This window comes from Hylaeus anthracinus, unplaced genomic scaffold (assembly GCF_026225885.1).
Source record: "Hylaeus anthracinus isolate JK02 unplaced genomic scaffold, UHH_iyHylAnth1.0_haploid 5, whole genome shotgun sequence".
NCBI classification, from domain to species: domain Eukaryota; kingdom Metazoa; phylum Arthropoda; class Insecta; order Hymenoptera; family Colletidae; genus Hylaeus; species Hylaeus anthracinus.
In genome coordinates, this window is record NW_026535322.1 from 6,049,818 (window position 1) to 6,060,668 (window position 10,851).

The 10,851-nt window shown below is 34.0% G+C and overlaps 2 protein-coding genes across 2 annotated transcripts; one reads left to right on the forward strand and one right to left on the reverse strand.

The window, feature by feature from the left end:
• The first annotated feature begins 628 nt into the window (after nucleotides 1–628).
• LOC128895896 (putative inorganic phosphate cotransporter) lies at nucleotides 629–9,254 on the forward strand. The gene is made up of 7 exons (XM_054158874.1): nucleotides 629–787; nucleotides 2,996–3,129; nucleotides 4,299–4,599; nucleotides 4,993–5,231; nucleotides 6,430–6,579; nucleotides 7,872–8,249; nucleotides 8,711–9,254. Exons 1-7 carry the CDS (start codon nucleotides 712–714, stop codon nucleotides 8,936–8,938), a joined length of 1,506 nt encoding a protein of 501 aa, XP_054014849.1. The 5' UTR covers nucleotides 629–711; the 3' UTR covers nucleotides 8,939–9,254.
• On the reverse strand, nucleotides 8,947–10,555 carry LOC128895898 (phosphatidylinositol-glycan biosynthesis class X protein). The gene is made up of 4 exons (XM_054158880.1): nucleotides 10,178–10,555; nucleotides 9,920–10,046; nucleotides 9,503–9,799; nucleotides 8,947–9,410 (listed from the first exon to the last, which is right to left on the reverse strand). The coding sequence occupies exons 1-4, from the start codon at nucleotides 10,309–10,311 to the stop codon at nucleotides 9,255–9,257; spliced, it is 714 nt and encodes a 237-aa protein (XP_054014855.1). The 5' UTR covers nucleotides 10,312–10,555; the 3' UTR covers nucleotides 8,947–9,254.
• Between the last annotated feature and the right edge of the window lie 296 nt (nucleotides 10,556–10,851).

Genomic DNA, 10,851 nt, shown 5'->3' on the forward strand with positions numbered 1-10,851 from the left:
TACGCCACGTAATTTTATTAAGACATTAATTCGTCAAGACAAAGGCAAAGTATTAGGAAAATTATTAGGAATAATAGACGGTCTGCGACTATATTGCAAACAAGATTAGGGGCGACCATAGATCTAGGCGATTCAATAACAAGTTTGTATTACTTGTTGATTGTGGCTCGAATGTTGAATCTTATCGGTGCAAGTACCCGTTATCGTATCATGAGATTCAACTTCAACAGTAGCAATTTATCACCGGTAAGCATAAAATCGTTTCGATGTAATCTGAAGACCCGGCCAATGCAGTTACAAATCACTTCCTAAGTCGGACTAGAACTTGGGCGTAACAGATAAGCGTTTCACAGTCGGGTCCTCGCGGTTACCGATGTCCTGTGTAATTCTATTCCAATTGTTTTTAGTCCGTTTAAATGACGAACGATCCAATAAAGGACACATTGTAGTTAGATACACGCGTTTCCTCGGCGCGCTCTATAATAATATACATTTATTATGTTTTTTATTCAGATAAGAGGGAAAAATGATAACGGAATGTTGTGCATACGCTCGCTGAGCGTGCAAGTTGAGAAGGAAGAGTGGGAGAATCCCTTTTCGGCGATGGACTATAAAACCACGATCAACCGATTGATGGATTGTAGTGTCTTTTTCGCGATTTACTCGACCCTATCAAAGTAGTCGTGTGCACGAGTGAAATTCGTTATCAACATGACGCACGCCATGAAGAGAGTTTCGATCATTTCCATCTCGGAGCGAATGAAAATACCAACGACTCAACCGAAAGGTACATATCGCCACGTTCACTTTTCAAAATCCTTTCATCGATGTTTCCATCGAGTAAATTCATTTTTATTCGAAAAGGTTCGTTGACACAAAAATAATTTCCGCTTCTGTTCCAAGTATCACGGAAAATCGGTTAGTAAATAGATGAATTATTCTTGAAAAAAGAGCAACGACGGTTTCATGATTTCGCCTCGGTTTCAACGTCGGCTTCTAAGACTCGCGAAATTGTTTTAAACGTTTCGCGTCCGATTCCTAAATCGTCCTTGTTAGTTCGCCGAACACCGAGAAGATCGCGATAAAAATGTGCATATACAAGAATGTGATCGATATTTCCAATAGATAAACTACGAAAGACAATCTGATTCTGATTTAATGGCGATAATCGTAGATAAGTTTTTATTTGTCACGACTTCTGCAAAGATTAGCCGCGCTTGTCCTCATTTGAAACCGTGCTTCTCACGTGCTTGGGAACTCCAACTCGCCTAATCATTTTTTACACCTATTAAGATATATCCTACATTCGCTTAATTATTTACATCGAGTTTTAGATTCGTTAAACACAAATTACTGAAACAGTACTTTATATTCGCCAAGTTGATACACTCCGTGGGCGCCTATCGATTTCTCAGTATCGTATATAAGTTTCTAAAGGAAATCGTTAAAGTTTCGCAAGAAGGAAAATATTTTTCACGCGATTTTCAGTAAAGAACTGTCTCGCGGTCCGGTGCTACTCGGGCGAAACTACAGAAAACGAAAGAATTGTCTCTTACATAACAATCAGCTGTTTACGTTTACAAATTGCAACACAAATGATATCTTTACGCGAGATATTAAATTTGATATTATAAAAAAAAAAAAAAAAAAAAAAAACTTCCCGTTTTTAAAACGTCGGACGATCGAAATTGTATTTCTGTTATATCGTCTTCGGGACTATTATTTGTTTTCGTAATCGTAGAATGTGTTTTATAAGTGCTTTCGAATACCTGAAGATTTGCATTTTATTGAATCGCGAGGTCAATTAAGACCACGTTATACAATTCCAAGCAACGTTCTATAAGATGATGTATGTATTTTCGCGCAACGTGTGTAGCATACGTACGTGATGAATCGCTTTGAATTTCAAGACGTGACGTGAACAGTTCCTCAATGTCAGATTTCTCGCGATGTCCTAGAGATGCGAAATAAACGAATTGCTCGTCCGCATTCCCTGCATTACAACAACGCGGAGTACAAAAAATGTATAATGCAGCTGCTTATCCGAAGGAGACGATTAATATACATACACCGTTAAAAGAGTCTTATTAGCGATTCTGTACTCGTTGGTCTTCGTGATACGATATCGGTAATTTCCCAAGAAGTTTCCAAGTACTATGCTAGTCTGAACAAATTTTTATTGTATAAATATCCAAAACTGTAGAATATATGATAAGATCTGTCGACTTGATATACCGTTTTCCTAATAGATTAACGTGAATCATTAAACTACAGAAGGAGTTAATTAATCGTAATAAAATAAGCACGCGACGTCCAATATTAAATTTAAATACTTGCTGAAAATAGATATCAATTCCAGAAAAGAAATATCGAATTTCAATGATCAGTGTTATTTATTCATGCAGTAACTCTTGATATTTTGTAGTTTGTATCATCTTACCCGGAACCAAGAAACAAATATTTTAAATTTTTGTTTGTTAGTTCGTCGATCCTAGTATTTAATGCTACTAGAATTCCGAAAACTGCTAGACGTATTTCAGTAAAATTCGTAATTCACATAGGGATCTTTTCAACATAGAAAATGTATTAGTACAGACAACACATTTTGTCGCAAAGAAACATAAAAGAAGGCTTTTAAAAATTCATTATTTCATGCTTAGGGAGAGAAGACATAATATCCTGTTCCAAGAAGTATTACACTTAATTACTTAAACAAACCTTACATTAGAAGAAAGACAGCTTTTTCATGGAATATTCAATGTTAAACAATTCGTTTAACAATGCCAAAGTCAAAATGTGTTTATGTCATCTATATGTCCAAGCTAAACCCTTGAACCTAGAAAGCTGAAATTTTGCACAGAGCTTTCCTTTATGATGTATGCAAGGAATAAGAAAGGATATTTCGTAATTCAACCCCCTAAGGGGGTAAAAAGGGGTTGGAACGTTAGTATTCCACAGCTAGTGGACAATAAAATAATCTTTTTGTAATTTACAGCATGGTTCGGACGTAGACACGAGCAGGTCGTTTTAATGGCCTTAGGCTTCATGTGCTGCTATGCTATTAGAGTCACCACGTCCGTGACATTGGAAGCGATGACAAATGCTTCCTCTGCGAATCCTGACTTCGAAGTATGACTTTTTTTCTTATGTATACTTATCTACATCGCTATTATCGATACTTATTTACAATCAATTATGTATATCCTGCTCTGTAACCGCATTCAGTATTATTAATTGTACCGATAATAAAATTGTCGTTGTTGAACAATCTAAATTATAATTTTAAACAAATTTCTGCGTTATTGCATTACGAAAGAGTTAGTATCGTTTTACCGAGATATCCGATCCTGGATCACGTTACACTACGTGCGATCGAACTCCTGAACCCCTCAAGGGTTCAAAGTATACCTCCCAGTGGTGGGAATGGTTTCTGTGCATTTATCGTAGAGAAAGTGCATTTAAAGAGACTTCACTGTATTTTGGTGTTCGAGGTCATGTAGAAGCCACAACTCATGCACTGCTAAATTTATTTTTCCATCCACTACAAATTGCAACATAAGAAATATGTCTTCGTAGTACAATAAGGAAATACACGTCATAAACACGCGAAAGAAATTAAAGTTAGAAAATAAATTTGTCCAAAAATTGCTATAAACGTATCGTAAAAGATAATGAAGACTTGTAGGTGGCTTCCTTCGGCTAGGACACCTTCTATAACTTTCTCTGTCAGGACTAGTTATCCTTGTACGACCCCTCAAATTAAATTCTAGTTATCCACGCGGGATTACGCTTGTCAACCAGTGGACGAGCCTCCTCATATTTAAGGGTGGACATCTAAGGGTGGAAATTAGGGGTGTGCGGGATTCCGGTCGGGAAACCATTCGGGATTCCCCAGAGCTTCGAGATCCCGTAAACGTTCGGAATTCCCGAACATTTTCGAGATCCCGTACATTCTCAGGAATTCCGGATTTTTGCGGGATCTCGTGTATTCTCGGGAACCTCGAATCAACTCGGGAATCCCGAATATTTTCGGGAATCCCGGATATTCTCGGGAATCCCGCACACCCCTAGTGGAAATACATGTAAATTTGTGCAAACGAGCAAATGATTTTTTTTTTCAAGGGAACGATTTACCGTACATTCCTTAAATTTTGGGAGAGTACATTCCGTACATTCCTTAAATTTTGGGTATTATTTACTGTGACTTGAAACAACCTCGGAGTATATTTTTTGTACAAATCATTCATAATGGCGGCCATAGAGATATTATAAATAAATGTTGATTGTTTCTGTTAAAGGAATTTCCATGGGACAATTCGACCAAGGATACAATTCTGAGCTCCTTTTTCTGGGGTTACATATGCACACAAGTTATTGGAAGTATAATAGCACAACGTTGGGGTGCCCAGAAACTTTACGCGCTGGCTCAGCTTATATGCGGTTTGGTAACCCTTTGTATACCCGTTGCCGCCACTTACTGCGGCTGGGAAGCTGTTTGCTGTTTTAGAGTTATCGCCGGTCTCTGTCAAGGGACTGTACTTCCATGCCTTCATACGTTACTTTCAAAGTGGGCACCCGTGGAGGAAAGAGGGAGAATGTGTAAGTACTTATTAATAATTGTCTCCATCACAATTAATACTAAAGATCTAAATTTATAGATACATATCCGAATTAAGAAGTTATCGAAACAATTCTTTCACTAGCGTGTTTAAAAGTAATCGTATTCAACGACATCCTTCTATAAATATTCACATATTGTTATTTATATATTAGTTCAAATAATATAATATTCTAACGAAACGTTTCAATCGACTGTGTATAATTATATATAATTAGACAATGGACACTTTTCAAATTAATTGGCAAAACAATTGCAAATGGAATTTTCAATGTTTTAGATATTCAAATGTTTGTACTTTTGATGACAAATGATTTTTCTTTTTATGACTGTCTGTATTATTTGTATTACATGTTTGTTACGTGTAACTTCAGCGACCTTCGTTTATGCCGGAGGTTGGATCGGGAACGTGATCTGTTTGCTAAGTTCGGGTGTACTGTCAGCATCCGCTTTGGGGTGGCCTAGCGTTTTCTACTTCTGGGGAAGTTTCACTGCTATCTCTGGTATCATCTTCTTTATCATTGGCAAGGAATCGCCAGCCGTCCATTCTAGAATACCTCACGATGAAAAAGAATATATCGAAACTAGCCTTGGTGCGACCGAAACAGAGGAGGTACGTACATCTATAATATACATATAAGAATGAAGCACGAAGCCCTGACTGATTACTAGACTGCGGATATTTACGCAAAATAAAATTTTCGCGAACGTGTCTACAAAAATTGAATCTAAATAGGCATTTATTTTATTATGGAAATATTATGACACGAACTTTACTTGCAATCTTTTTTATATTCATGCATATTGCTTGCATTTTGTAGTTTCTTGCACATTCGAATTTTCTATAGATGCATAAAGATCCGCAGTCTACCGATTACAATCAACGTCCAAGCTAAACCCTTCAACCTAGAAAGCTGAAATTTTGCACGCAGAGGTTTCAAAAAGGGGTTGCAATGTTAGCCCTTTCGAGACGTTTCTTAGCATTCTATTGCAATGAATTCTAAGCTAGCTAGATTTTAGAATAAGGTCAACTTTACCTCAGCGATGAGGTTTATTGACACTTTGAGCTCCAAAGAAATGAAACCTAAAGAAACATTAGGTATTGTAGATTTGCTGCGTGTAGCCTAACGGTGACTGAGAGTCACCTCTCGAGTGCAAAGGGTTAACGAAATCCGCAAGTAGAATTGGCGAGAAATGGTCAGACACGAATAAGTTGTATTTTATATCTCAGGCAATATTAACCTCTTGCATACAATTGCAAATAATCGAGAGTAGCGAAAATAATCGACGTGTATTCGCGAATCTGAATTAATTTCGCGCTTCTTGAATGACTCACGAGTAGTAACGACACGGGCCCCTCTTTTTCCCCGCTTTGGAGTTTGTACAGCGAGGGGTCAAGCGACGATACGTGCGGATACTACGAATACCGATTACAAATTATCTCTTCGATGTGTTCTTATATCCAGTGCATAATTTCGCTTGGAATTGAATAATATGTATAAATGTTCCGTTCGTCTATTTATGAAGTATTTGATATCATGGAACTAGTTCTGAGACTTACAAAAATTATTTTAATTGAAGGGTACACGTTTAGATATGTTATCATAACGTCATTAAAGTAGTATATGAAACTAACTTCAAAATTGTATCTAGGATAGTTTAAATCACGATCGTGGTACAATATTGTATAATAAATCTGCAATTTCGTATCAGTTTGATTGGAATTTACATGACGAGGATTTCGAGCGTCTCTTTGTTAAAGGAAATGCTATTGCAATATCGAAATTGTTACTCTTTTTTTTTTTTTTTAGATATTACCAACTCCGTGGTTTGCGATGTTGACTAGTCTTCCAATGTGGGCACTACTGATTACACAATCCGCTCAGAATTGGGGCTTTTGGATGCTTTTAACGAAAATTCCTTCGTACATGGGATCCGTCTTGGGTTATAATATCAAACAAGTAAGTAGTACATCGTACATATCGCATACGTATTTTAAGAATCACGTTACTCGGAAAACGTTTAACGTGTCTAGCCTTTTCTATCGATCCTTAACTTCCAGAGATTTACAGGAATTTTGGACAATTTATAAAATCTCAAGCTCAACAATTCAACATATTTTTTTCGATTGAGACGATGTAGTTGTTACCTTATCAGTATCAGACTTCGAAAAGGAGGAGGTTACTCGATTCGACATATATATATATATATATATGTATAAAAAAAAAATTTATATATGTATCTATACGTATATGTACATATAACTATATATATATAGTTTTGGTAATACATTAAAAAAAAATGTATATATATATACATATATATACATATATATACATATACATACATATATATACATATACATTACATATACATATACATATACATTACATATACATATACATTACATATACATATACATATACATTACATATATATACATTTTTTTTTAAGTATTATCAAAACTAACATCAGTAGCTTTCTAACGACCCTCAGCTTTCTACATCAACTACACCTATTATTTTTTATAGATAAAAAATAAATTAAGTAAACTATCAAGTCAATGAAACTATTTTACATCCATGTCAATAATGCGTGAAACCATAAGTGTCAACTACGCTTTGTCCAAACTTGTCCCATAGCGATTGCCAAAGTCGAATATTACGTTACTCGAATACGTATCTTCGTCATACGAATTGAGAAAGATAGCGGTTAAGGTCATTGAATACACGTTATTTGAATAGCAATAGAATGTAATCACGGCGAAGACATTTGTTATGCTACCCGTGTCAACACGATCGCGACTAAACGGCTAAATGTATTTCCAATAACGTCTTGTATCGAAGTTTTATATTCTCATCCCGAGATCCAATTAGATTCGGAGCAAAAACTAGTTTATGAATAATAAACTTTCCACGGTTTTTTTTGTATTCTTTCAATATATTCTCGTTATTTGTAAATATTAAAACGATATTTGAAATAAATCATTCGTTTACTAAATAAATAAAAAATTAAAGGTGACACCGTCAAATATTCTCGAAACAAATTACTTCTGGCATCCAGTTCAACGAAATACTGTTTAATATCGTTAGCAGATTTATTTCGATAATCTATTTGAATTTATTTGAATTTGTTTATTTGGCGCGACAATGTCAATCCGAATTTTTTACTTTTTGAAACTATCTAAATCAGAAATTTAACGAACATGTTTTGGTTAATTGAATCTAACATAACCTTAACGAATTTCTTTCAGAATGGTATGCTGACTGCACTACCGTACTTCACGGCATGGATTTGTAGTTTTCCAATTAGTTATTTCTCGGATATTCTCATCAGACGAAATGTATTTAGCATTCAAACTTCGAGGAAAGTTTGCAACACGATCGGTCAATGGATACCGGCGGCTGCATTAATCGGTCTTGGATATGTTGATAAGGAACGACCTGATGTAGCGATAGCGATTTTAGTTATTGCCGTTGCTTGTAATATTGCGATTTACTGCGGTCATAACGTGAATCATATGGATCTCAGTCCAAATTTTGCTGGTAGTTTAATGGGAGTTACAAACACGGCTGCAAATGTATGCAGCATTTTGGCTCCTCTTGCTGCCAGTGTTGTCGTCAAAGATCCGGTATGTAAACATGTTTGTATATTTAACAAAATTCAATTCAATTTTTCAGTTCAATTTTCCAAATGTAATGTATGTAAAAATTTCACTGGGCCTTTTCTTTGAATACAATTTTTTCTTATCTTATCTTTTTTCCCTACATTTTACTTGTACATCTCAATGTACTGGTTCAGATAGCGAACACGATAGAAAATAATATATTATATTTTAATCTTTGAAATTTTCAGATACTTTATATATATATGTATATTTTTATATACGTGTATCATATAAGAAAATTGAGGTTACTTTCCAGATTATCCGAGTAAAAAGTATCTGAAAATTTCAAAGAATTCAATGCACTTCAACGTTCTTATAAAAATTGTAGAAATTACAAATTCCGAAGATTGAAATTCCGTGATAAATTTTAAAATGATAAAAGGTCGTTATTATCAATTACTAATTTATATTTATATATTTTTCAGACTAGTGTTTTAGAGTGGAGAAATATATTCTTTTTGTCAGCTGTAATATATTTCCTTGGGAATCTTTTATTTATTTTATTTGGCACGAGTAAAATTCAAAAATGGAACGATCCTGTGGAAAAAACTAAAGACACCGTTTTGAACGCGGTAACAGAATCATCGATGAAAAATGGGTACACGCAAAAAACGAAAGCCGCCGAACATGCGGAAATCGAAAAAAACGTATAACACAGCCATGACACTAAGAAAAACGTAATGTTTAACGATAAATTTGACGATATTTCATTTATTGTAACTGATGTGAGTGAAAAACATGTATAAAGTTATTATTTATTACACCTATTTTTCTCATTATATTGTAGAAAAGGATTTCAATATGTGACTACTGTATATAAATATTCTTATGAATGTATTATATTTATTTATTATAAAAGTATAGTATAATTAAGTTTATGTTAATTTTCGAAAATACTGTATTACAAAAAGCATTGATGTGATTTCACCTTAAAGTATACTTATGTAATAAAAATGCATTTTAATTGTATTATTCTTGTTTTTCGTGTGTACTTGGTACAGCTTTCCAAACTGTTCGCATGAGAAACATTGTACACAGAATAGTTAATAATAATGTGATGTAAGTTACTGTCGTTAACATACGCAAGTTACCAACTGGTATAGACCATGATGTATTTTCTTTCTCCTATAAATGAAATGTATAAAGATTGTAATACTTATTTATTTATATGACTAAAGAAACCAAATGCTTTTATATAGTAAAAATTTACTAATTACCAAAATGTATGTAATCTCTCTCCATTTAGGAACAACTTCTGCACACGAAGAACATAAATCAATTTTAGAAATTCTGTACTTTCTAATTCTTTCTTTACAACCCAAAAGTAAATTTGGTTTCGGTAGAGTAATAGTCATGTATGTATTATTCTCGCTAGGGTACTGGTAACGTTTGTGTATAGGAAACATTAAAGTAGACTTATTACCAATTACAGGTGAACATATGGTTACATTTTGGGAGTTTGCTTTCTCCATAAATAATTCTACATTTGTTTCCCCTATGGAACATGCTGTGGTCTAAAGTGTAATAAACATAAAACTCATGAATAATCAAATTCATGAAAACACTTTAGAACAAATGTAAAAGCTGAATTTAAATAAAGTGATGTAGTTGGCAAACACAAATTTATTACTTACAACTCCTAGTCTCCCTAAATCGTTCAATTCATTGATATCAGTATATAATGTAGGTGGTAATTTCAAATGAAGAGCCATATTACAACCATCTACTAAATTATCCAAATTTATTTGATATATTAAGTATCTGCAAATTCATTTTCGTAAGGCGATTAAATGCAAATAAATAATTAATTTAGATAGTATAGAAAATTTGTAATATTTGAATCTCCATTTAGATCTCCATCTAATTCAGAAAAAAAGAATGTTTCTACTAACCTATGAAATCCTTCTCCTTCTACTGTTAATGAAACGTGAGCATTTACACATTGCCCAAGTTTTATATTTTGTGAAATCACAGCAAGAAATACACTAATTTGTACTAAGCATAATTTAAAATAATTTACTGTCATTGTTTTTATAAAAATTATTATTAAATAAAATCGAAGTTTTCTGACATAACAGATTACATTTTTGAAAGATGAAAATTGTCACCCGAAACATTGTTTTTCTGACTCGACCATATCGAAAGATAATTATTTCAATTATCTAAATTGTAATTATTACAAATGATAGTATATTATTGATAACATTCATTGCATTCGTATTATGCTATATAGAAAAGCACGAACGGCAGTTAATGGACCCACAAATGGTATCGCCATCTAGCGGCGGGGTCCGAACTAATTTTTCCCATATATTCTCATTTTTTACTTTCTTCTGCATATTCGTCTAATTTTACGTCGTAATTATCATAAACCCTCTTCTAATTGTTGAATAAGATAATAATAATTAACTGATATTCAGTTTTTTAAATAAATAAAAACTCCGCCAAATGTGGCGCCATCTCTCGGGGAACTGCTCAAGTTTGTCGTGAAATAGTTTCCGCCTCGCGCTGCTAGATGTCGCCACCAAAATGAAATTATTCAAAACATAAATTCCCTACTTTTCTC

Excerpts from the sequence above, each read along its gene's own strand:
- LOC128895896 (XM_054158874.1), top strand. The coding sequence starts at position 712 with ATGACGCACGCCATGAAGAGAGTTTCGATCATTTCCATCTCGGAGCGA. Across the intron at positions 5,232-6,429 it reads GTGCGACCGAAACAGAGGAG|ATATTACCAACTCCGTGGTT; the intron begins GTACGTACATCT and ends TTTTTTTTTTAG. Across the intron at positions 6,580-7,871 it reads TGGGTTATAATATCAAACAA|AATGGTATGCTGACTGCACT; the intron begins GTAAGTAGTACA and ends AATTTCTTTCAG.
- LOC128895898 (XM_054158880.1), bottom strand. The coding sequence starts at position 10,311 with ATGACAGTAAATTATTTTAAATTATGCTTAGTACAAATTAGTGTATTT. Across the intron at positions 9,800-9,919 it reads ATTTAGGGAGACTAGGAGTT|ACCACAGCATGTTCCATAGG; the intron begins GTAAGTAATAAA and ends ATTACACTTTAG. Across the intron at positions 9,411-9,502 it reads GAGAGATTACATACATTTTG|GAGAAAGAAAATACATCATG; the intron begins GTAATTAGTAAA and ends TTTCATTTATAG.